Source organism: Neoarius graeffei, chromosome 6 (assembly GCF_027579695.1).
Source record: "Neoarius graeffei isolate fNeoGra1 chromosome 6, fNeoGra1.pri, whole genome shotgun sequence".
NCBI lineage: Eukaryota > Metazoa > Chordata > Actinopteri > Siluriformes > Ariidae > Neoarius > Neoarius graeffei.
The window spans coordinates 22,355,333-22,382,065 of NC_083574.1; the positions used below are offsets into that span (position 1 = coordinate 22,355,333).

General features: G+C 40.9%; 1 protein-coding gene across 1 annotated transcript; it reads left to right on the forward strand.

Annotated features, from left to right (window-relative positions):
- Positions 1–26,733, forward strand: eif3m (eukaryotic translation initiation factor 3, subunit M). Its single transcript, XM_060923437.1, has 11 exons — positions 1–110; positions 3,910–4,042; positions 5,707–5,845; positions 9,264–9,387; positions 9,475–9,569; positions 9,650–9,733; positions 15,299–15,398; positions 16,406–16,487; positions 21,629–21,772; positions 21,946–22,006; positions 26,549–26,733. The coding sequence occupies exons 1-11, from the start codon at positions 69–71 to the stop codon at positions 26,670–26,672; spliced, it is 1,128 nt and encodes a 375-aa protein (XP_060779420.1). The 5' UTR covers positions 1–68; the 3' UTR covers positions 26,673–26,733.

Here is a 26,733-nt window from a genome sequence, read left to right on the forward strand (position 1 = left end):
GCAAAGTTCTTTTTCCGGTCTGTGGAGCCTGGCAGTGAGCGTGTGGATTTTATCTGCGCTTCACAAACATGAGTGTTCCAGCTTTTATTGACATTACTGAGGATGATCAGGTATTACTGATAGTATTTAATAAAACCTACGTGTGTTTAGTAGCAGTTTATATTGTATGGAGCTTTATTCAGTTTGGTCAAAGCAAGAGCAACTAGCTCTTGATGAGCGCTGGGTTTAGCAATGGACCAATCTCAAATCGTTCCCTACGTCCTATATGTGTGCACTACAAAGGGGCGTGTCATAATATTTTCTACCCTAAACGGAGTGCGTTATTTATCTTGTCGGGCTGAGTTTGGGATTGAGCCGTAGTTCGTGAGCGAACTGTTCGCTTTAGCCTGAGATTACCATCTGTTATGTTATTTTTATATTGAAGCTAAACTGAAATAAACAGTTATGTTGCTAATTATTTCTTCGTTTCATGGAAGCTTAATATTAATTTGCAAAATACAGTTTTAAAATTATGCTGCTTTACTTAAGGTAAAGTTAGCACTATTTTTTTGTTATTTTAATAAAATAGAAGTCAGAAATATAATAATCTCCGCGTAAACACTGACCATTCTTTGGATGTGCTTATGGTCATGTTATGATTTTTTTTTTTCAGTTTGTCAGTGTTGTGTAACATCTGTGTCATAAGTATGTGAGAGAGAGAGACATCTTTTTATTTACTTGGATAAGTTAGTTTTATTGTTTGTCATCACCACCTGTGGTAAACAGATGAACTTACTGTTGTTGGAAATGTACTGTGAAACAACAAACTGATTTTGAGGAAGGTGTGTGTGTGGTTTTTTTTTTTTAATATCAGGGATCCCAGACGTCCGCTATTTAGCGGAATTCCGCTATTTTCTAGCGAAAGTGTTTTTTTTTTTTTTAAATCTCTTGTATATCCATTAAAAATATGTTTAAGTAAAATGACCAGCAGAATACGTTCTGATTTGGTTTGCTTGTTTAGCGAGGTTTTCGTCGGCTTCGTTTGTCTTCGTTGACATTCGGGAACACTCGGAAGTTAAATTGATGTAAATACCGCGAGCAGTGTTGCCAGATTGGGCGGTTCCACGCCTAATGGGGGGGGGGGATTTCAAGTGCATTTTGGCGGGTTTTGAACATATTTTGGGCTGGAAAACGTCAGGAGTATCTGGCAACACTGACCGCGAGACTGTACGCGATAGAACGAGAAAACAATATGGCTGCGCCCATTTGCTAGAAAACATGTTTTAACTCCGTTCGTGCTTTTTGTTCAGAGGTGGAAAAACTGGATTGACAAAGTAAAAGTCCTGCTTAGGTTTTCCTTCTGCCTGTGCTCTCAACACAGGTGATTTCACCAAGTAGCTCATCAACCTGGCTTAGGGGATGTGGTAATTAGGATCAGCTGGTTCATTGAATTGGCTGGAGCAAAAATGTGGCAGGGTTTTTACTTTCTGCACCCGGGTTTTTCCACCTCTGCTTTTGTTTCTAATGCGTTGAACTTAATTTAATTCTAATGTGTTGAACTTAATTCAGAGCACTGCAGGAACATCAGAAAAGCAGAAGGAAAGATCAGAGAAACAAAAGCAGAGAAAACTGGAGGAAAGAATGCACCCCAGAAAAGAGCATTAAATTCCTCTGCAGTGAAACCTTTCAAAAAGAGAGGTTTAAATCAAATATCTCCAGTATTTGCTGTACATATATATCTAATATTACTGAATCATTGATTTCTGCTCATATGCATGATTTTTGAAAAATGAATGTGGCTTATATTAGACTTGTTTTGACATTAACTTAAAACAAATAAACAAATGAGATGAACTATGGATACTATTGTTATAACAATCAGTGGAATATCTAGGCAAGTATATTCTTCAAAGCTACATTTTCGTCTAATTTTTTTATTATTTTTTTTTTTGCCACTTATGTCATTGATTACAAAATATGGCATCAAATAGATACACATTATTGTTAAATTCTGTTGCTTTTCTATGTTAAATCTATGTAAAAAATGTGGTCTATAGCATCTTTAAATTTTAAAATCTCAACAGCTTCAGGCAGCCCCCTTGACCCCTGCTGATAGTTTCTTACATTCCTCTATTTTTTTTTTTCAATTACTGCTGGGATCCCTGTAATATACACACCTCAATCAGCTATAAAATTAAAAACACTAACGGGTGAAGTGAATAATATTGATTACCTCATTATAGTGGCATCTGTCAAGGGGTGGGATATATTAGGCAGCAAGAGAACAGTCAATTCTCGAAGTTGATGTATTGGAAGTAGGAAAAATGGGCAACAATAAGGATCTGAGCAAATTTGACAAGGGCTAAATTGTGATGGCTAGATGACTGGGTCTGAGCATCTCCAAAATGGCCCATCTTGTTGGGTGTTCCCGGTATGCAGTGGCTAGTACCTACCAAAAGTGGACCGAGATAGGACATCGGAATGAAATATCTGAAAATATGTCACTCACATCTGTGACGTATTTCATATGAAAAATGCGAATTTTTCAACACGTGAAGATAAACTTCATATCTTCAAGCCAACGTGTGATTTGTTTTATATAATAAAAAGAAATTCACAAACAAAAAATACCCAAATTTATCAAAACAGTTCATCGATTTCCTCACGAGTGACATGTAGAGAATTATGTCACACTTTTGAATCTCCATGTCCCAGATGTAGCTTGTATGAAAAATACAAGTGGTGTATTTTCCAGTAAAACACTTGTCCATATAATATATGAAGTTTATCTTCAAGTGGTGAATATATTTCATGAGTGAGCGAAGCAAACTTCATATCTTTGCACCACCGAGTAATGCTCTTTATATTGTATGGGCACATCCACAAAATCTATGCAAGTTAATCAAAAGAATTTTCATTTTGAACCGGTTTGCCCTGTTGACAATGCATGTCAAGTCATCAGGAAAACACTGGGAGTGATGTCGTCAGAGTGAAATATCGGGAAATCTGTCACTCAAATCCACTATGGATTTCGGATGAAAAATGTGAGTTTTTCAACATGAGAAGATAAACTTCATATCTTCAGTCCAGTGTGGGATTTTTCTTTTTATTATATAGAGACACAAACAAAAAGTACCCAAATTGATCAAAACAAATCATCGATTTCCTCACGAGTGACATGTAGAGGTTTTGATTCTTGATGTCCCAGATGTAGCTCGTATGAAAAATATGAGTGGCATATTTCCCAGTAAAACATTTGTGTCTATAAAAGTCTTAGTAGGTTTAGCAGTGGAAAACCATTTATTATATTCTAGCAGTAGTGGAGTTAGAAACACCCTAAGCTGGTAGTGAAAGTTAAAAGAAAAATGTTTTGGATACCTCTTTATTTCCAGTGCTGTGCAAAAGCCCCCCATGACTTCTGCATTATCGTCACAAATATTTTAGAGTTCCAAACATTAGTTTTCTAGCACTAAATCACATGTTACAGAAAATGTTTGTATATCAGCAAAGAAAGCAGCATATTACATAAGAGACACTTTACAGACAAAAAAAAACATAATGAAGGTGACTGGGTTTTTGCTGTAAAATTAAGAAGCAAGTGTGACGGTCAAAGTGTCCAGAAGAAGTGTGGCTTGTTCTGCAAGATGCTCAGTAAAACCTACAGCTCATTTCCTTATGAAACGTCACACCCCCTTTTTTTTTTTTTAAGGTAAACTGTCATAACACCAAATATTGACTTTGTTTAATTTATTACTGTTTACTGCTTTTTATAGTATTTTTGTTAATGGAGAAACATTTTATTATTCTTGAAGACATCTTTGCTCTTTAGCATTTCTTTGCATGTGCCTAAGACTTTTGCACAGTCCTGTGTAACTAAAAGCTCAAACCCTAAGATCAGAGAACTTTTGTTCTTGTGTTTCCTGGCTATAGGCCTCTGAGCTGCGAGCCTACATCAAATCTAAAGGAGCGGAGATCTCGGAGGAGAATTCAGAGGGAGGCCTTCATGTCGATCTGGCTCAGATTATTGAAGCCTGTGATGTCTGTCTGAAGGAAGATGATAAAGGTAAGAAACCAAGTCCATCCCCTACATGTGGTGCGCTTGTATATTTTAGCTTGCATTCACACATGCAGTATTTACTCAATTTAAATCAAACTTTCCTGTGTTTACATCATTGATGAGGTTTGGGAAGGTATGGACATGGTTATTTGCACTTCACTTGTCCAGGAATGCTTGTGATGTGTCTGAGTCCATGTGGACCTGACTGGTGTTTGATTTCAGTGGGAGTATGATTTGAGCCATATTCAACCCACCTTGGGGAAAAAAACAGGACCAGATGCAGTCCCCAGTGAAAGATTTTGAAACTGTAGATGTTAATATTGTGTTATTAGTTACATGATACTGTTTCGTATAAATTCACAGGTGATTTTATAGGAAATCGCACGCACTCATTGGTTGAGAAATTCAGACTGTTTCTCGGTAATCACCTCGAGTGACTCGGCAAAATGGCGACCAATCGCTTTGTCAGCGTAAGTGAGGAAGAATTACAAATTATGAAAGAAAATGTTGCTCCTAAAAGCACTAAAGATGCTATGAAGTTTGGTCTAAAACTATTCAAAGGTAGCTTAGAATTGTGATTTATTTTATCTGTTTCAAAACAAAGTATTTTATGCAAGTCAGCATTGATAAGTGACACAAGTCTGCGCTGTGCCATTATTACATTTGCATGCCACTTTTCAAGTTGGAAATAAATTTTTTTTTTTTTTAGATTATCACCTGTGTATTTATAGTAAAACAATTATCCGCCTCAGGCTCAGTGAATATTGGTGAACAATAACCTGAACTTCATCTTGCTTATTATTTAAATAATATTGGCTGGCTTTTTTTTTTTCATGGTATATCAGATATATTCCATTCAGCTAGCATGATCTTGAACGAGTCGAAGACAAGTTCAGTATCATGCAAGCTGAATGGAATATATCTGATATACAATGAAAAAAGCCATTTTTTATTATTATTATTATTATTATTATTATTATTATTATACTACACATTCGTTTCAGGTGTTTAACGCGTCTTTCTGTTTCAAAATTCTCTCAAAATCTTCCATATTTAATGAAGCAAACCTGGCGGTCATGTTTGTTTACAAATTGTCACAGTTGCTTGCTAGCACGCAGGTTTTGTCTCTGACATGTGATGTCATGTCTTGACAACCATGCAATATCGTACACTATATTCAGCGCTCATTCTCCATTGGGTAGAGTGATGTAATACACGTAGGATTAGCGATATGCTAATAATATTGATGCTATCAAACCAAATGAATGAAACCCGCTAGAAGGGAATAGAATACATGTTTTTGTTCCATCAAAAAAAGTGTCCTGTGTGTATAATATTAATGTGTATAAACATTGCACTAATGTTTACATGAATAATATAATTATGTATCATTTGTTTAGCTGTTATTAAGCGCTTGCTGTGTGTTCTCTGCCCTGTTCATTTTTGAGATTTTGAAGCTTTGTTGAACTTTTCTGCCACTGTATGTCTACCCTAATAATAAATTTAAGACTTTGAGTATTTAATACATTTCTCCCACAGCACTGTTTTTGTTTGTTTCTCTGGTCATCAAATGTTTTTCTCTCTGATTATTTACTCGGACTGAGCAAGCTGAATAATGTATTAATTAGTGATTTTATATATATAATTTTTTTTTTTTTGTGTGTGTGTAGATGTGGAGAGTGTGATGAACAGTATTGTGTCTTTGCTGCTGATCCTGGAGACGGAGAAACAAGAGGCGCTCATCGAAAGTCTGTGTGAGAAATTGGTCAAGTTCCGTGAGGGAGATCGGCCCACTCTCAGGATGCAGCTGTATGTACGCAATCTACTCGTTTGTTCATCCTTTCATTTAGTATCTCACCTTTTATTCATTCATTTCTTCACTTCACTTATCCACTTGTTCATCTGTATTTGCATTCCCTCACTCACGTACTTGTTCATCTCCTCTTCTTTCGCATCTGCTTGTCCATCCATTTGCTCCCTCTCTCAGCCACTTGTTCATCCATTTGTTTGCTTATCTACTCATTCATCATTTTTGCTCTTGCTTACCCAATCATTCATCTGTTCACTTTTTCATCGTTTTGCCCCGATCTGAACCCGAGTGGTGTTTTGTTATTGGACTTCTGTGCTAGTCACAGTTTGTCCATAACGAACACCATGTTCGAGCATAGGGGTGTCCATAAGTCCACGTGGCACCAGGACACCTTAGGTCGGAGGTCAATAATCGACTTTGTTGTCGTTTCATCTGATCTCCAGCCCTATGTCTTGGACACTCAGGTGAAGAGAGTGGCTGAGCTGTCAACTGATCACCACCTGATGGTGAGTTGGATCCGCTGGCAGAAGAGGAAGCCGGACAGATCTGGCAGGCCCAAACGTATGGTGAGGGTCTGGTGGGAACGTCTGGCCGAGCACTCTGTCGGGGAGGTCTTTAACTCCCACCTCTGGGAGAGCTTCTCCCAGCTTCCGAGGGAGGTGGGGGACATTGAGTCTGAGTGGACCATGTTCTCTACCTCCATTGTAGATGCAGCTGTTTGGAGCTGTGGCCGCAAGGTCTCCGGTGCCTGTCGTGGCGGGAATCCCCGAACCCGGTGGTGGACACCGGAAGTAAGGGACGCCGTCAAGCTGAAGGAGGAGTCCTATCAGGCCATGTTGGCCTCTGGGACTCCGGATGCAGCTGACTGGTATCGGCAGGCCAGGCGTGCTGCAGCTCGGGCAGTTGCGGAGGCAAAAACTCAGAACTGGGAGTTGTTCAGTGAGGCCATGGAGGAGGACTATCGGTCGGCCTCGAAGAAATTCTGGCAAACCGTCTGGCGCCTCAGGAGGGGGAAGCAGTACTCTGCCAACACTGTTTACAGTGCGGGTGGGGACCTGTTGACTTCGACTGGGGACATTGTCGGGCAGTGGAAGGAATACTTCGAGGATCTCCTCAATCCCACCGTCACGTCTTCCATTGAGGAAGCGGAGGTTGATGACTCAGAGGTGGACTCGTCCATTACCCAAGCCGAAGTCACTGAGGTGGTTTTCAAGCTCCTCGGTGGCAAGGCACCGGGGGTGGATGAGATCCGCCCCAAGTATCTCAAGTCTCTGGATGTTGTGGGGCTGTCTTGGCTGACACGCCTCTGCAGCATCGCGTGGTGGTCGGGGACAGTGCCTCTGGAGTGGCAGACTGGGGTGGTGGTCCCTCTTTTTAAGAAAGGGGACCAGAGAGTGTGCTCCAATTATAGGGGACTCACACTTCTCAGCCTTCCCGGGAAGGTTTACTCCAGGGTATTGGAGAGGAGAATTCAGCCAATAGTCGAACCTCGGATCCAGGAGGAACAATGCAGTTTTCGTCCTGGTCGTGGAACACTGGACCAGCTCTATACCCTTCATAGGGTGCTCGAGGGTTCATGGGAGTTTGCCCAACCAGTCCACATGTGCTTTGTGGATCTGGAGAAGGCATTCGACTGTGTCCCTCGTGGTATTCTGTGGGGGGTGCTTCGGGAGTATGGGGTTCGGGGCTCTTTGCTAAGGTCCCTGTATGAACAGAGCAGGAGTCTGGTTCGCATTGCCAGCAGTAAGTCAGACCTGTTCCCAGTGCATGTTGGACTCCAGCAGGGCTGTCCTTTGTCACCGGTTCTGTTCATAATTTTTATGGACAATTTCTAGGCGCAGCCAGGGGCCGGAAGGAGTCCTGTTTGGGAACCACAGGATTTCATCTCTGCTTTTTGCGGATGATGTCCTGTTGGCTTCTTCAATCCAGGACCTTCAGCATGCACTGGGGCGGTTTGCAGTCGAGTGTGAAGCAGCTGGGATGAGAATCAGCACCTCCAAGTCCGAGGCCATGGTTCTCGACCGGAAAAGGGTGGCTTGCCCTCTCCAGGTTGGTGGAGAAGTCCTGCCTCAAGTGGAGGAGTTTAAGTACCTCAGGATCTTGTTCACGAGTGAGGGAAGGATAGAGCGTGAGATCGACAGGCGGATCGGTGCAGCCTCCGCAGTGATGCGGTCGCTTTACCGGTCCGTTGTGTTGAAGGAGCTGAGCCAAAAGGCGAAGCTCTCGATTTATCGGTCGATCTACGTTCCGACTCTCACCTATGGTCATGAGCTTTGGGTAATGACCGAAAGAACAAGATCATGGATACAAGCGGCCGAAATGAGTTTCCTTCGCAGGGTGGCTGGGCGCTCCCTTAGGGTGAGGAGCACAATCACTCGGGAGGAGCTCGGAGTAGAGCTGCTGCTCCTCCACATCGAGAGGAATCCACTGAGGTGGCTCGGGCATCTCTTTCGGATGCCTCCTGGACGCCTCCCTGGGGAGGTGTTCCAGGCATGTCCCCCCGGGAAGAGGCCCCGGGGAAGACCCAGGACACGCTGGAGGGACTATGTCTCTCAGCTGGCCTGGGAACGCCTCGGTGTTCTTCCCGAGGAGCTGGCAGAGGTGTCTGGGGAAAGGGAAGTTTGGGCTTCCATGCTCAGACTGCTGCCTCCGTGACCCGGCGCTGGATAAAGTGGATGAAGACGAGATGAGATCTTTTTGCTCACTCATTCCTTTTGTTCTTTGCTCACCCACTTGTTTATCCTTTTGCTATTGCTTACCCATTCATGTGCTCCCTTGCTCATCCACTTGTTCATGTGTTCACTTCCTCACTCACCCACTCATTCACACATGTGCTCCCTTGCTCACCAACTCGTTTATCTTTTGATCCCTCGCTTACTCAAATTGTAAATCACTCATCAGTGTTCCCCCCCCCAAAAAAAAAAATCATCTACTCTTGCCCTCACTCACTTGTTCTTTCATTCACGCCCACATCCATCCATGTGTTTATCTATCCTTTCACTCACCCACTCATTTCTTTATCCATCACTTGCCCATCCATCCATCCATCCATCCTTCCTTCTGTTCGCCCAATCATTCATCCATTTTCAAATACATAAACTTGAATGAATACAACAAGATCTTAAGTAGTCATGGTTTGTGTGTAGACTTTGGAACTCCTATTTGTAGACGCTGTGCACAATTTGTGTTGCAGAAACTGTTAACTAGCCAGTCGGTAAACAGTGTCCGTCCATAGAAGTGATGAAAAGGGTTTGAATGAGAGTTAAAGAAACAATAAGTAAATAAATACAGTGCAGATGTGAAAGTGTGACATGGTTTGTACACTGGAGATGAATTGAAAAGTTTGATGATGGATTGTTGCACGTTTCAGTTCAGTGTATCCCACTGTCAGTGACTGTTTTGTGTTTAACGTTTCAGCCTGAGTAACCTGTTCCACGGTATGGATGAGAATGCACCAGTGCGATACACAGTATACTGCAGTCTCATTAAAGTGGCAGCTGCTTGCAACGCCATTGCCTTCATCCCAACGGATCTGGATCAGGTATGACCTGAGCAGCAGGGCTAATGCACCGGGGGGGCAACTCGTATCCGCTAATTCCAATGATTATAATTCGCCATTTGTCTGTAGGTGCGCAAGTGGATCATTGACTGGAACCTGAGCACAGAGAAGAAGCACACTCTGCTGAGGCTGGTGTATGAGGCTCTGGTCGACTGTAAGAAGAGGTACATGCACAAATATTTCTCAAAAAGATCAATTTTCTCTTGATATTAGTTTATTCATCATATGGTTTGTGTATGTACAGTGAGACTGCAGCTAAAGTGATGGTAGAACTGTTGGGCAGTTATACAGAAGACAATGCTTCCCAAGCCCGGGTAGATGCCCACAGGTATGCTTTTCTATACACACACACACACACACACACACACATACACACAGTTGTGGTCAGAAGTTTACATACAGTGACATGAATGCCATCTTGGATATGAATGTCATGGCAGTATTTGGGCTTTCAATAATTTCTTTGAACTGTTCTTTTTCTGTGGCAGAATGATTGTATAGCATACATCTTTAATAATTTTTTAAAAATAATAAAAACTAGAATTTGGTGCACAAGTTTTAATTTTCTTTGGCTTTTCTGAAATCAACACAGGGACGAAAATTATACATACAGGTCAAAAATTTGCATGCGCTCACTTAGATTATTAATTCAGAGGTGCTGAAACTTCCAAAATGTCTTTTATTTTACCAAGGCCGAGGTCTCTTAACTTCCTGTTAGTGATCATGATTGACAACAGCTGATAGCATCTCTGTGCCTTCATAAAAAGGGTTTGTTTACAGCACTCAGACCAACACAGTAAAATGGGAAAGTCCAAGGAGCTCAGTGCAGATCCTAGAAAGAGGATCACAGATATACACAACTCCGGAATGTCTCTTGGAGCCATTTCTAAACAACTGCAAATTCCAAGATCAGTTCCAACAATTTTATCCAAGTTATTGTGAGGTGTAGTCACTTTGCCAAGCCACTTTGCTTCAAGAGAACCCAAACTGTCACCCTCAGCTGAAAGGAAATTGGTTTGGATGGTCAGGAGCGACCTGGGAACCACCATGGCACAGCCCTGCCCTGAACTGGAAGCTGATGGATCACTGTCTACAGTTCAGATCACCATAGACTAAGAGGCTGCTATCCAAGAAATAACCCCCTGCTCCAAAATCGACACCTTCAAGCTTAACTAAAGTTTGAAGCCGACCACGCGGACAAAGAAAAAGCCTTCTGGAGGAAAGCTGTATGGTCAGATGAGACAAAGATTGAGTTGTTTGTCCCCATGACCACCATGTACAGAGGGACACTGTACCAGCTGGTGGTGGTAGGATCATCATGTTCTGGGGCTGTTTTTACCGCCAGTGGAACTGGTTCATTGCACAAAGTGGATGGAATAATGAAGAAAGAGGACTACCTCAGAATTCTTCAGCATAAACCATCAGAGACTTGAACATGACTTGGGAGTTACAACAGGACAATGAACCCAAACATGCATCAGAGCTGGTTGTGGAGGATAAAGCAGGCTAACATTGAGCTTAAAATAAGTCCTGACTTTAACCCTATTGATAATATATGGACCGTGCTTCTAAGTTGAGTCCATGCCAAGAAAAAAAAAATTTAATTGAACTCTACCAATTCTACCATGAAGAATCAGGAAATATCCAACCAGAATTCTGCCAGACATTATACAGTGCCTTGAAAAAGTATTCATACCCCTTGAACTTATTCACATTTTTCCACCTTACACCCACGAACTTAAGTTTTTTTATTGAGATTTTGTGATAGACATATCTGAGAGACATTGTGATATAAATAATATACACACATATATACATTATACACACACGTGTGTGTGTGTGTGAGTGAGATATACAGTGCTGAGCGTAAATGAGTACACCCCCTTTGAAAAGTAACATTTTAAACAATATCTCAATGAACACAATTTCCAAAATGTTGACAAGACAAAGTTTAATATAACATCTGTTTAACTTATAACGTGAAAGTAAGGTTAATAATATAACTTTTTTTTTTTTCAGTTTTACTCAAATTAGGGTGGTGCAAAAATTAGTACACCCCACAACAAAAAACATTACATCTAGTACTTTGTATGGCCTCCATGATTTTTAATGACAGCACCAAAAGTATTCTAGGCATGAAATGAATAAGTTGGCGACATTTTGCAACATCAATTTTTTTTCCATTTTTCAACAATGATCTCTTTTAGTGACTGAATGCTGGATGGAGAGTGATGCTCAACTTGTCTCTTCAGAATTCCCCATAGGTGTTCGATTGGGTTCAGATCAGGAGAAATACTTGGCCACTGAATCACTTTCACCCTGTTCTTCTTCAGAAATCCAACAGTGGCCTTAGATGTGTGTTTAGTCATGTTGGAAAAGTGCACAACGACCAAGGGCACGGAGTGATGGTAGCATCTTCTCTTTCAGTATAGAGCAATCCATCTGTGAATTCATGATGCCATCAATGAAATGCAGCTCCCCGACACCAGCAGCACTCATGCAGCCCCACATAAGGACATTGCCACCACCATGTTTCACTGCAGGCACCATGCATTTTTCTTTGTATTCCTCACCTTTGCGACGCCATACAGTTTTGAAGCCATCAGTTCCAAAAACATTTATCTTGGTCTCATCACTCCAGAGTATAGAGTCCCAGTAGTCTTCATCTTTGTCAGCATGGGCCCTGGCAAACTCTAGGCGGGCTTTTTTGTGCCTGGGCTTTAGGAGAGTCTTCTTTCGTGGACGGCACTGATGCATGCCATTCCTCTGCAGTGTACACCGTATTGTGTCATGGGAAATAGTCACCCCGGTTTGGCGTTCTACTACTTTAGATAACTGCAGTGAACTTGCATGCCGATTTTCTTCAACCCTTCTCATCAGAAGACGTTCCTGTCAAGGTGTTAACTTCTGTGGACGACCTGGACGTCTCTGTGAGATGGTTGCAGTTCCATCTTTCTTAAATTTTTGTACCACTTTTGCAACAGTATTCTGACTTGTAAGTAAAGCTTTGCTGATCTTCCTGTAGCCTTCACCTTTCTTGGTGGAAAGAAATTATTTTCTTTGGGGAATTCTGAAGAGACAAGTTGAGCATCACTCTCCATCCAGCACCCAGTCACTAAAAGAGGTCATTGTTGAAGAATGGAAAAAGATTGATGTTGCAAAATGTCGCCAACTTTTTCATTCCATGCCTAGAAGACTTGGTGCTGTCATTAAAAATCATGGAGGCCATACAAAGTACTAGATGTAGTAGTTTTTGTTGTGGGGTGTACTCATTTTTGCACCACCCTAATTTGAGTAAAACTGAAAAATGTGTAATCTAAGTTATATTATTAACCTTACTTTTTCCCGTTATAAGTTAAACAGATGTTATATTAAACTTGTCAACAATTTGTAAATTGTTTGTGTTCATTGAGATATTGTTTAAAATGTTACTTTTCAAAGGGGGTGTACTCATTTACGCTGAGCTGTGTGTGTGCTGTCGAAGTGAACATAACACGTTAATGCAAATTCCTTTTAACACCAGTAATTTTTTTTTGATGCATGATTAACGCATGCACATTCTGTGCCCCCTTCCCCATGGTTTGGGAAATCAGGAACTGATGTAGCGCGAGTGATGTTGCAAGTAGCAGGGATGTGATTTTTCCGCAAATTCGCGGAATTCCACTTTTTTCACCTCAAAACTTGAAAAAAAAAATGTTTCCGATTTTTCCCTCAAATCCACACTCGTATCCTATTCGTTCCGACTTTGTTTGAAAGATGGCAGCCTCGGATTTGCATCTTTACGCCTCGATCACGGAGGCTGCCATCTTTCAACTCTTTGTTTGAAGCGAGCGCATTCATTGGTTGTTACAGAGCGATGGGCCAATCATGTACCTCGTTTCATCTCATTGACGCAATTACGTCATTGAGATGAAACAAGGTACGTGATTGGCCCATCGCTCTGTAACAACCAATTAACGCGCTTGTTAGATAGCTGTATGTAAGCTCGCTTCAAACAGAGTTGAAGGATGGCAGCCTCCGTGATCGAGCGTAAAGATGCAAATCGAGTTAAAGAAATCGACAGAATAGTGAAAAACAAGTTCCGCTGGGAATGGTTGGAGAAAGAGGTTGCTACAGACGTTGGACATGAGACTGTGAGATTTGTTCAGCGATTTCGTTCTTTGGGGAGAGGGCAGAGGTCTCTGGCTGTCAAGTTTGGGGATACTGGGACCTCCCCTGCCCGAGCTACGAGCGTCCAAAGTCGGATTGGAGCCTGGGATAGAAACGAAACCTAAGCGGAGCGCCGCGGGGCGAATTACGTCCCAAGGCGCGGGGCTAGCGGGCCCTGCCGCGCTGGTTCTTTGGGGGGGGGTGAGTGAGTGAGAGTGTGTGAGTGTGCGCGCGCGAGAGTGTGTGTGTGTCAGAGTTGCATGTTGACCATTAAATTGGCTTGAATTTGTTAATCATGACAAGTTTTTTCTTGTGTGTTTGCTTGCCATTTTAGTACAATTTTTAAGTCAGAAAACCCCAAAACCCAGGAGCTTCGGGGGGGGGGCCTGCGGCCCCCAGATCCCTGGCTAAAATTTTCAGATAATTTCACCAGCCCCAAATCACATCCCTGAAGTAGCTGGTCGGTGCAAGTCATGATAAACTGCACTTTATGTACGGAATCAACTTTATATTGTTGCATTCTGACTGTATAAAATGTATTTTTCTACACTTTTCATGGTCCAGAGGGGAGAAAAGAAGACGTGTTAAGGGGGGGTGTGTGTGTGTCAGCCAGCGTGCAGGCTGCTTACTGGAATGAGAGTGTTTTATTCTGAGAAATTTGTGAGTTATTTAAACGTGTTTATAAATGCAGTTTTTGCTCATGAATGTACTGTATACTTACCAGTGAGTTATTGCATTTTACTGGCAAACATCTTTATGAGCTGTGTGACTTGTTTATTTGGGTTTTGTATTTTTATTTTCTTTATTTAAACATACACTACCGTTCAAAAGTTTGGGGTCACCCAGACAATTTTGTTTTCTCCATGAAAAGTCACACTTTTATTTACCACCATAAGTTGTAAAATGAATAGAAAATGTAGTCAAGACATTTTTCTGGCCATTTTGAGCATTTAATCGACCCCACAAATGTGATGCTCCAGAAACTCAATCTGCTCAAAGGAAGGTCAGTTTTATAGCTTCTCTAAAGAGCTCAACTGTTTTCAGCTGTGCTAACATGATTGTACAAGGGTTTTCTAATCATCCATTAGCCTTCTGAGGCAATGAGCAAACACATTGTACCATTAGAACACTGGAGTGATAGTTGCTGGAAATGGGCCTCTATACACCTATGTAGATATTGCACCAAAAACCAGACATTTGCAGCTAGAATAGTCATTTACCACATTAGCAATATAGAGAGTGTATTTCTGATTAGTTTAAAGTGATCTTCATTGAAAAGAACAGTGCTTTTCTTTCAAAAATAAGGAAATTTCAAAGTGACCCCAAACTTTTGAACGGTAGTGTAGCTATTCCTGTTGTCCAGAGTCCACATCATCTTGTTTAATTTATTATATTGCATAGTTTGAGGCTGGAAGTTAAGTACAGAACTTGAGGAAAATACTTTTTGTTCACACTGAATTCGCTAAACCCTCAAAATTATAACGTTAACGCTGCTTTTTTTTTTTTTTTTTGTGTGTGTGTGTGTGTGTGTGTGTGTTAAATTCAGTGGGGAAATAAAATGCCCACAAAAATAATTTTTGCTCTGTCCAGTCTTATCCTTCCTGACCTGGCCACGTACATTTGCATTAAACAAGCATATTTGTCTGCTATCTCTCTACAAAAACTTGAAAAATATCCCTTAAAGGTACGTTTATAACAGATATTATATAATATAAAATTACATACTCAAGTCTCCCTCTTACAGGTGCATTGTCCGTGCTTTGAAAGACCCAAACACGTTTCTGTTTGACCATCTCCTGGCTCTGAAACCTGTGCGCTTCCTGGAGGGAGAGCTCATCCATGATGTGAGTAGGCATTAGGCATATGCTATATGTTTACTTCTGCAAGGGTGGACAGATTAAAAGAACATTATCTAGCCCACTGAGTAACTAAAAGCTGTAATGTCTTTGGGTTGTTGTTTTTTTTGTTTTGTTTTTTACTCAAACTTGGGATAAAAATGATAGCTAATGTAATAAAAGTATTTCAAACTAGTTACGTAGTTCAGTGCATTACATAGATGAAGGGAAACAAACGACTATGATCATGTAGCACATTGTGGCTGCATTCAGAATGGAAGGTTGCTGCCTTCTTACCTTGCTGGTGTAATAGGCAGGTGTCTTATAAGGCAGGACTTTTGACTGAAGGCCTGGTCATTCTAAGGTCATTCATTTCAAACAACTCTTTTGGATGGGATTTACGGTAATGTGACATCAGTATGCCATGTAACTAAATCAAAAAGTTAGCTAACAGATGCCTCACAAATCATAGCAGACAGGTTTTTTTGGTCACAGTCACACAGTTATAAGATAAAAACATTGTATTTTCTTGGTAACTTTTCAAAAATCTAAGCCCAAAAACTTATTTGCATTTGAGATTGCTTTTCTGTGAAGTTCAGTCCTTTTTTTTTTTTTTGGTCTAGTCAAGTTTGGTTTGGCAGTATCAAGGATACACTGATGCCTTCAACTGAGGGCAATTTGAAAGCATCTTCGAAGACAGAAAATGAGAGATCGAACAGTTTCAAATGGTCCTTCTGTTCTGTGACTATATAGAGTATTTTTGAGAGAGGTTTACATTCAGAATTTTATATGCAGCATTTGTTTTCTGGCATTCATTCATTATCCTGGATAAATTAAGTGCAGGGAAAGAAGCAATAAACTGATTTTCCCAAGATTATTTTGTGCATGTATCTCAACAATCAGATGTACCGTATTGATCATGGGCACAAGCATATTACAGAGTATAGTGATTTCAAATGAATGTTAGTTTTATAGGGAGTGTGTCTAAGACAGTGTTTTATCTTCTTTCTTTTTAGCTGCTGACCATCTTTGTGAGTGCAAAACTAGCAGCCTATGTCAAATTCTACCAGAGCAACAAAGACTTCATCGATTCTCTTGGTAAGTACTTTGTCGGATGATGACCTGCAAATCTAGAGTTTGGCCAGCAGTGAAATTTTATTTATTTTATTTTATTAATAGTGATCATAACACACTTGTATGAATCTGAACCAGTTTCAACATATACTCACCAGCCACTTTAATAGGAACTTTATTCTTGATTCTAATGCCGCTTTTCCACTACCGACGTGGCCAAGTTGGGCTGTGCTGAGTTGGGCTGAGTCGAGCTGAGTGGGGCTGTTGGAGTTGCATTTCGACTACAACCGCGCTGAACCGTGCTAGCTGGAAGTGGGTGGACACATTGGGTGGAGTTAGCGAAAGTGGGTGGACGTTACGTGATGTCGTTAGGCGGCGCAAACAGTGACATCAGTGATCTTTTAAGCGGTAGTCTCACGACCCGGAGAGTAAACAATAAACATGGAGGACATGGAGTCGTTAGTGTTGCTGGTCTTGGTGCTGTGGCTTGTTGTCACCGACAACGCCAACAGATACTGGCAAGAGCGTATAGATGAGGCGAGGCGCATAAGGCTTCAGAAATTCTCATAATTCGTAATTATTCTTCTTCCGGGTTTACGGTGTTTACAGATCCCAGCATGCTCGCGGGGCGTGTGGGGGCATGTGAGGACACTCCTCCTCACCAATCAGTGCACAGGGGAGTGTCTCCTCACGCCCCTAGCCCCACTCGGCTCGGTTTGGCTCGCTTCAGCCCTACTCCAAAACCGTGTGAGTTTTGGGTGCTGAGTAAGGCTGAAGCAAGCTGAGTCGCGCCGCTCTGAGGTAGTCGAAACGCGAGCCGTGTCAGGCTGAAGTGAGCTGAAAAAGGGTAGTGGAAAAGGGCCATAAGATTCCTGTTCTTGGCTGGCAGGAGTGGAACCCAATGTGGTCTTCTACTGTTGCATGCTGAGATGCTTTTCTGCTCACCACGGTTGTAAAGAGTTGCTATGAATTGCTATATCCTTCCTGGCAGCTCAAACCAATCTGGCCATTTTCCTCTGACATCTCATCAACAAGATGTTTCCACCCACAGAGCTGTTGCTCATTCACTGTTTTTTGTTTTTCACACAAAAACTCTGTGTAAATTCTAGAGACTGTTGTGTGTGAACCCCAGGAGATCAGCAGTTTCTGAAATACTCAAACCGGTCCATCTGGCACCAGCACCCATGCCACAGTGAAAGTCACAGAGATCACAATTGTTCCCTTTCTGATGTTTGAAGTGAACATTAACTCAAGCTCTTAATTTGCATCTGCATGATTTTATGCATTGTGCGCCTATCAAGAGATCGGCTGATTAGATAACTGCATAAAACAGCAGGTGAATGGGGGTTCCTAATAAAGTGGCCAGTAAGTGTATAATTACACTAATGATGCCAGACTACATGCTGTGGTAGAAAGTGATTCTGATTAAAACAGCAGAAGATATCTTGTAGAGCCAGAAACCACATAAGTCAGTTTGTTTATGCTACTGAACAACTCAGTCCAGTTTGTAGTGAAAAATGATTGAGGCATTTAGTTAGCCTCATGCAAACATGGTTGCTATAAGATTAGAAAACTTGTACTTGTCTCAGTCATGTTTGCATGCTTTGACAAAAAGTGAAGTCACTGGCCAACATTTATGTTCAAACGTACATACCAAATGCAGACACCCCACCCCCAGCGCAAATAGGTATTTTTCCCTCGGTTGAAAGAGAGAAGAAAAACACTGGCAACCTACCAAGCCAAATATAAATAAATAAATAAATAAAAACTAGCAACAGTAGCACAAATAGACAGTCTGGTTTGCACCTCAGCTGATGACCATTTATTATTATTATTTTACCATTATGTTCACTGGACCGTTAAACGCGAGCACAGACCGAGATGTTCTATTAGCACATAAGCAGTGTTTCTGCTCTGCTGGAATTTACCACTCAGCAGAGGTTTTGTTTTGTATCTGTTCACAGAGGAGAGTTCATTAAAGCTGGGATCCTCCCTGCATCTAAAATGAATGAGATCATTCAGATACACTTTGTAAAGACTCCGCACCTAATATAATGCATCACTGGGTCACTGGTGGTGTCACTGAGTACTTAATTAATGTAAATAAATTTTTAATTTGGTTAAATGTTAATAATTTACAGTGCTTCAACAGCAGCAGCTTGTATTAGTGATTGGCGCACTAATATAATTTTAGGAGGGTGTCTGGGAGAAATAGAGGAAATTGGCAAGTAATATTTACTTGATTACATCTGTGTTTAGTCATGCAGAGGTGCTCTGTTTGTGTAAATCGCATTTCAGTCACAGCCTACGCTGATTGGGAATCTACTGCATTTATAGTGGGCAAGACTTAAGTACTGTTCAGGATGCTACACTATATGGACAGATGTTTGTGGACACCGGGCAGTCATTGTCGTATGTAGGTCTTCCATAAAATGTTGCCACAAAATTGGAAACGCACTGTTGTCTAGAATGTCTTTGTCTGCTGCAGCATTAGTTTCCCTTTACTTTTAACTGAAGAGGCCCAAATCTGTTCCAGTATGACAATGTTTCTGTGCACAAAGCAAGATTCATGAAGACATGGTTTGTCAAAGTTGGTGTGGAAGAATTCGATTGTCCTGCACAGAGCCCTGACCTCAACCCCACTGAACACCTTCAGGATGAACTGGAACACTGACTGCACCCCAGGCCTCCTTGCCCAACATCAATGCCTGACCTCACTAATGCTCTTGAATGAGCACAAATCCCTACAACTGTGTTCCAAAATCTAGTTGAAAGCCTTCCCTGAAGAGTGGGAGCTGTTATAGCAATTACATACATCAGTGCCCAAAGTTTTGGAATTGGACGTTTAGAACTTGGGTGTCCACATACTTTTGGTCATATAGCGCATATTATATTGCAGTGATAAGTGTCGTGTTTATTTTTCTATTACACCTGTATGTATGTTATTTGCTACTAGATGTTATACACAGAATTGTCACTTTTATTACTAAGACTAACCCATATATTTGGCCAGATATTAGGGACTTTAAGTTTTGACGGGAAATAAACCAGAGATGTTTCATGCAGTATTCTATAGTTGTTAAAACAAGGTTTCCCATTGGGTGAAGCTGTGTCCTCTAAGCCTGATGTTACTGGTTATTCAATGAACGATAAGTTATTGTCTTGATAACTTATTGACTTTAAGGCATTGCTGCTGGTGTACAAATCTCTAAATGGTACAGGGCCCAATTACCTCTCTGATATGTTGCAGTGGCCTAACCCAATCAGATCTACCAGATCGCAGCAGAAAAATTTACTGTTAAAACCTGTTGTTAAAACAAAGTGTGGTGAAGCAGCTTTTAGCTACTATGCAGTACAGCTATGGAACCAACTGCCAGAGGACATTAAAAATGCTCCTGCTGTTGGCAGCTTCAAATCTAGACTAAAGACCAAGCTGTTTTCAGATGCTTTCTGCTAAATTATTAATATTGCCATCTCTACATGTTTTAAACTCTTTACTTTTACAGTCTCTCCATGTTTTAAATTCTACTTAACTTGTATTCTATTTTATTCTGCTGTTTTTTTTAATTGAACTTTTATCTCATTTTATTATTTTATTTCTACTATTGTTTAATTCTTATTAATTTTCTTCCCCATTTATTTTATGTAATTTTATTTTCTATTGTTTACTGTTTTGCTTTTACTTCTGTAAAGCACATTGAACTGCCACTGTGTATGAAATGTGCTATATAAATAAACTTGCCTTGCCTTGGGCCCTGGTCACGCTACAGCTCATGATGGGTTTGCGAATACTTGGTGATGAAAAATTGGTAGCGTTGCCACCAATCGTGCAATACACAGCGATTTGTTCTCTGAGCTTTGCAAGTTGTTTTTTGGTGCGTGTCCTCATGAGTGGCCAAAAATGTCTCACAAAAATTTCAGTGCATGCATTGAAATTTGGTGCCGATGTTTTCGTCAGCAAAATAAACTGTGAATACTCATAGATGGGTTTGGGAATATTTCCCAAAGCTTGGGGAACAACTTTGAGCCTCTTGAGATGTATTTGTCTCAAATCCATGTCCCTGATGCTCGTGGGAACCTCATCAACCCAACAGCTCGGCATAGCCTGACCCTCCTCAAGACTTAAAAAGTGCACTTGCATTTGGGGATCCTTCAGAGCGCTGTGCGTGTGCTTGGGACCCAGTCATTATGGAAAACGCCTGATGTTGATTTGAGCGCAATCAACATGCACATATCAGGACGCTGTTTTCATAGAGACTTTGCAGGTATTCTGCCAGGTTTGCGCCAAGAGATGGATGTAAGTGCAGGAATAGTGTTTATTAGCAGGTATCATATTTACAGAACACAAACGAAACCAAAAGCAGAGTCATAAACATGGCTAGAAACAAACATGACCATGATAATACTTTGCAAAGCCTCTGTGTCCTTATATGCGTGTGCTGATTGCGCACAAATCAGCATCAGGTGTTTCCCATGACTGGGTCCTGTGAGAAAGCATGGCCACTCAAGCGCATGAAGGTGTAACACTCAAATGTTCATCTGCTGTGTGACCACAATTTTTAGCTTTCCTATACATCACCATGCATCACCGAAACGCCTCGTTTTCATTGATAACCTATCGCAAAGCATCGCAAGCTGTAGTGTGACTGTAGCCTAAGGATGCTAAAATCTAATAGATTTTGTGAAATATTGTGTTCCGTATGACCTGACCAAGCCTTTTTAGATCAGCTTTTCATCAGGTGCATAAAGCATTCTTCATTTGCATTCATGACCATATTTCATTATCATATTGGTTCGTAACTTTGGCTACAGCACAAATGCAGACTTTCCTGTCACTGGAGCTGATTATACACCAATGTACTTAAAATCCCTATTAATTCTGAGAACCACACCCTCAAATTTTTACCATGTCTGATATGTGTTAATTGCCCACGATGGATTCTTTAGGCAGATTCTAACCCCAGCACTGCTGTGAGCTGGCTATTTTTGGTTGGTTGACTACTTCTCAATATAGCATTGACTTTGAGGTGGGGGAAACAAGGTGTTAATCACATGATCATGTGCAAGGAGTTGTGCAGGCAACTGTGCAAATGCAGGGCAAGCTCCTCCACCACACATGACTCTTGGTTTGCCAAAATATAAATGTTGCTTGTATTTGTGTTTAGGTCTGTCACATGAGCAGAACATGGCAAAGATGAGGCTACTGACCTTCATGGGCATGGCTGTGGAGACGAAGGAGATTTCCTTTGACACAATGCAGCAGGAGCTGCAGATTGGCGCAGATGATGTGGAACCCTTCGTAATTGATGGTATGGCTCAGTTTCTGAGGCCTCTAGAGATCTCTGGTAGATTGGGCATAATAAAAATTATGATTTTTAAGTCATAAGTGCTGAACAAGTTTTGTTTGAGTGAGTGGATATCATCACTGCATGTGTCTCGGATCCTAATCTTCGTATACGTATTGTTCCTTTCATTTTACTAGCCGTTCGGACCAAGATGGTTTACTGCAAAATTGACCAGACACAGCGTAAGGTTGTCGTAAGGTAAGCTTCCTTAAATGAGCTATACTATTCTGATGTTTGGGTCCTTAATCACAAAGCATTCACATCAGTGGTTTTGTATACATACCTTGGTGCTTCAATATCGGCACAGGAAACTTGTTTTCTATGTAGCGATAAGATACTTCAGTGTTCTCCATGGGCGCTTTTAAAGTGGTGCACTGCCACATTATAATTCTGGCCCGCCACCCTTCCCTTGACCAAAAGAAATTTTAAAAACCCATAACTTCATCAGTATACACCAAATAAATCGTAAAGTATTCGCTTTATTATAATTTTGTAACTATTTAACACGCAGAAGACCATTAAGCAAATGCATACGGGGCTACCTGAAGTGGCCACACAACTGCAGTAGAAAACCATCTGGTCGGCTGCATACAATGTGACACACAGCTCTGCAGATTGAGGTCTATCCCTGTGTTACACTACACCGCACCACATTACACTATACTGGCACATAGTAACGTTGGAAGCTATAAGCTGCAGCTAGCCAGCAGCTAAATAACTTTGCGGGTGTTTGTAGTGTTATTGTGCCATGGTTACGCTTATCTATCGTCTTTTCTGACCATACACAGTTACAGTAATCATATAAAAGCACACACACACACACACACACACTAAGTTCAGGTCTTTTTATTTTATGTATCTGTTATTTGTGTAGGTGAGAGCTGCATTTTCCCGTTGCTTCCCTGTGGTTGTTTACAGCAGGACTTCCGGGTTCCTGGGTTAAAGGACCCAAACTATGGAGGCTGGGGTGGCTTTGTAGTGCCAGTCTCGGGCACACGCATCAGCTCATGCATTGATTGGAGTGGTTTCCGGGGATCCCAGATGTCCGCTATTTAGCGGAATTCCGCTATTTTTCTAGCCAAAGTGTTGGTTTTTTTTTTAAATCTCTTGTATATCCGTTAAAAATATGTTTAAGTAAAATGACCAGCAGAATACGTCCTGATTTGGTTTGCTTGTTTAACGATGTTTTCGTCGACTTCATTTGTTCTCGTTGACATTCGGGAACACTCAGAAGTTAAATTGATGTAAATACCGAGAGACTGTACGCGATAGAATGAGAGAACAATATGGCTGCGCCCATTTGCTAGAAAACGTGTCTTAACTCCGTTCGTGCTTTTGTTTCTAATGCGTTGAACTTAATTCAGAGCACTGCAGGAACATCAGAAAAAGCAGAAGGAAAGATCAGAGAAACAAAAGCAGAGAAAACTGGAGGAAAGATCACAGAAAAAAGAAAAGAGCATTAAATTCCTCTGCAGTGAAACCTTTCAAAAAGAGAGAGGTTTAAATCAAATATCTCCAATATTTGCTGTACATATGTATATATCTAATATTACTGAATCATTGATTTCTGCTCATATTCATGATTTTTGAAAAATGAATGTGGCTTATATTAGACTAGTATTGACATTAACTTGAAACAAAAAAATAAACAAATGAGATGAACTATGGATACTATTGTTATAACAAAATCAGTGGAATATTTAGGCAAGTATATTCTTCAAAGCTACATTTTCGTCTAATTTTTATAAATAAAATTTTTTTTGCCACTTATGTCATTGATTACAAAATATGGCATCAAATAGATACACATTATTGTTAAATTCTGTTGCTTTTCTATGTTAAATCTATGTTAAAAAAAAAGTGTTCTATAGCATCTTTAAATGTTAAAATCTCAACAGCTTCAGGGGGCTTTGCCCCCTGTACCCCCAGCAGGGGCGCTGCCCCTGCACCCCGCAAGGGACTTGCAGCCCCCTTGACCCCTGCTGATAGTTTCTTACATTCCTCTATTTTTTTCAATTACTGATGGGATCCCTGGGTTTCACCCAGTTAACATTTGTGTATTGTGAAAAATGTATGCATTTATTGTAATTGGGTATTTTGTTTATGCATGGAAGTTCATTTATTTTTCACACAAAAAAAAATTTAATTCATGGATGTGCAACAGGCACATCAGTCTCAACTGAAATGTCAAATGAGTCTCACATTGACAAAGATATGTACAGTAAGTGTGTTAAGTTTTTGTAAAATGATTTTAACAATGATTTTAGCATTTCCTATCCATTTATTGGCCAGTTTCACTGTCAAAAAAGCCCAAAGTTCGTCAGCTTCAGGGGGACTCCTGACCCCCACCAGGGCTCCGCCCCTGGGCCCCCAAACCCCGCCACCACCTTTTATTTTTGAAAAGTGGAGAACACTGTGCTTATATTTAGTTTTGTATTTTAAGGTATTTTGGTTATATATTCAAGTATACTTCCCTTTCAACATTTCCACATTTTGTAATTGAAGTAGACTTAATTGGGATTGAATGTCAGGAATCTACAAAAGTAGGAGGAAAACAATGTAGTTTGCAAAAATTATTTACAAAAACAATTGTGTGTGTGGGGGGGGGGGGTGATTTGCATAAGTATTTTCCCCATTATTAATTGCACAGGGTTCTCACCAGGATTTTTTTTTAGCGTAATGGGTTATGGCGAGGGAGCGTAGCGACCGAGCGGGGGGATGGTGCGGAGATTTTGAAAAATCATGCCCAAAATTGGCCATATTTGACGTTCCTGGAGGGGATAAATTGCATTTTTTATGTTGTATATCCTTGATGGAAAATTGTTACATCTTTGGATCTTGGCAATGTGTTACCTACTGTTGTATTTCACTGAACTACAAAGGGTGTTGTCAAAAGATATGTAAACTCAGACACAACCAAAGAGATAATGAATGTTTTATTGTATTAAGAAATTAAGAAATGCCTGAGCACATAAAAATAAAAAAAAAACAAATTGCATTTTCATTCAGGCATAACATACACCCAGCCCCCTTAATAAATAATTAATATATAATCTAAAACTATTAAATGACATTTAATCTCCTCCTAGCCATTCCCGCCCAGGAGTCACAGGCTGCATGAAAATTGAATTCCTCTGCTGGAGGGCCCTCCATCGAAATCATGAGTCCTCTGCCCGTTTATCTGCTACCTCCTTTCCTCTGCCTCCTATGTCCTTTCCTTCATCTCCTCCAACCTCTCTTGTGCCTGTCTCCTTATAGAAATATAACGATGGATGGCATGCAGGCAGATTACCAGTGTGTTAATGTTAGCCACAGTGGGATCCAGTAAATTAGCGCTAATCATCCGATACGTGCGCCCTGTCATATTGCTAAACCTGCTTACAAAGTAGACGTTTTCATTCATCAAAGGGCTTTGGGTTAAGTTTTCAAGCGTGATGGAAAACCTGTAGAAGTGGTGCACTTACATTTCTAACTGTGAAGAAAGAGCGAATGTCTCTTTTTTTGCGAGGGGGTCCGTCATCCATTGTCATTCACCGAAGTCCAGCTCAAGAGAAAGTTATCGCCAGGATCTCTCTCTCTCTCTCTCTCTCTCTCGGAACTGATTTCCAGGCATGGGTTTCCTAACAAACGTAGGCTGATTTTGACACCTTGAAAACTGCTCAAGTGCGCAGGAAAAAAAAAAACTTTTGGCGATGGTGATGAACAACTGAAAACAACCGTTACGCTATATTAAAAATTTAGCGTAGCGGGGGGAAATTACCGTTGCGGTCTGAAATTTTAGCGTAGCGGGCCGCAACCATATAAAGCGCTGGCGAGAACCCTGTTGCAGTCAAAAGTCACGTGTCCTATGATAAATAGCTAAATAAACGCAATCACGAAAACCAAGGAGCTTTTAAAACAAGTCCTGGACTAGTAAGTTTTCCAAGTTCTGGATTTGGTTATTAAAACATCCCGAACATTGAACGGAACATCATGAGGAGGGAAAAAATGGGAACAATATGGTGGACTGACTCCTTTTCCTAAAGGAGTCCTTCCAACAAATGATAGTGAACGGTTAAGGAAAGCATTGGAGAGAAAAGCAACCAAGTGGACAAGGGTAATCATGAACATGATGCTACCACCACCATGCTTTACTGTGGGGATGGTGTTCTCAGTGTGATGTGGATGATTGTTGTTTTTTCTGTCATAAAGCTTTGTGTCAAGACCATAAAGTTCAATTTTGGTCTCATGAGACTAGAGAATCTCTTTCCACGTGTTTGCTTATGTCTCCAACTCCAAACAGGATTTCATATGGCTCACCACTCTTCCATTAAGCTCAGTTTTGTGGCATGTCTGGGCTATGGCTGTTTTGTGAACAGCTTCTCTGTTGGAGCTGTTGATCTCTCCAGTTCCTTCAGCTACCCTTGGTTTCTTGGTTATTTCTTTGACTAATGCTCTTTTTGTGTAAAGTGTGTAAGATGTGTCCTAGAATTGCATATCAAAGTGAAATAAGTATTTCAAATTGGCAGGGTTTGTAAATCTGAAAAAAGGTGTTATTGGTGGTTGTCCCATTCCTGCCTCTTCCCTGCCATCATAAGGATCACTGAGGATGGGAAGGAGTTGTATTATTTAAATTTTACAATTGTATTGTTCTAAATCAAAAGGGATAAACTGGATCAGTAATTCATCCATTGCTAAGTAGTGAAAATCAGTGTTTTTAGTTCTAGTCCCACATGCTGATATGTATTTGTGTGTGTTTAGCCACAGCACCCATCGCACATTTGGGAAGCAGCAGTGGCAGCAGCTTTATGACAGTCTGAGCTCCTGGAAGCAGAATCTGGCCACAGTGAAATCCAGTCTTCAGGCACTCTCTCCAACTGTCTAACGCACTCATCACAACGCTCAGCAGTTTTTATAGACTCAATAAAAGACAGATGAAGACTTTA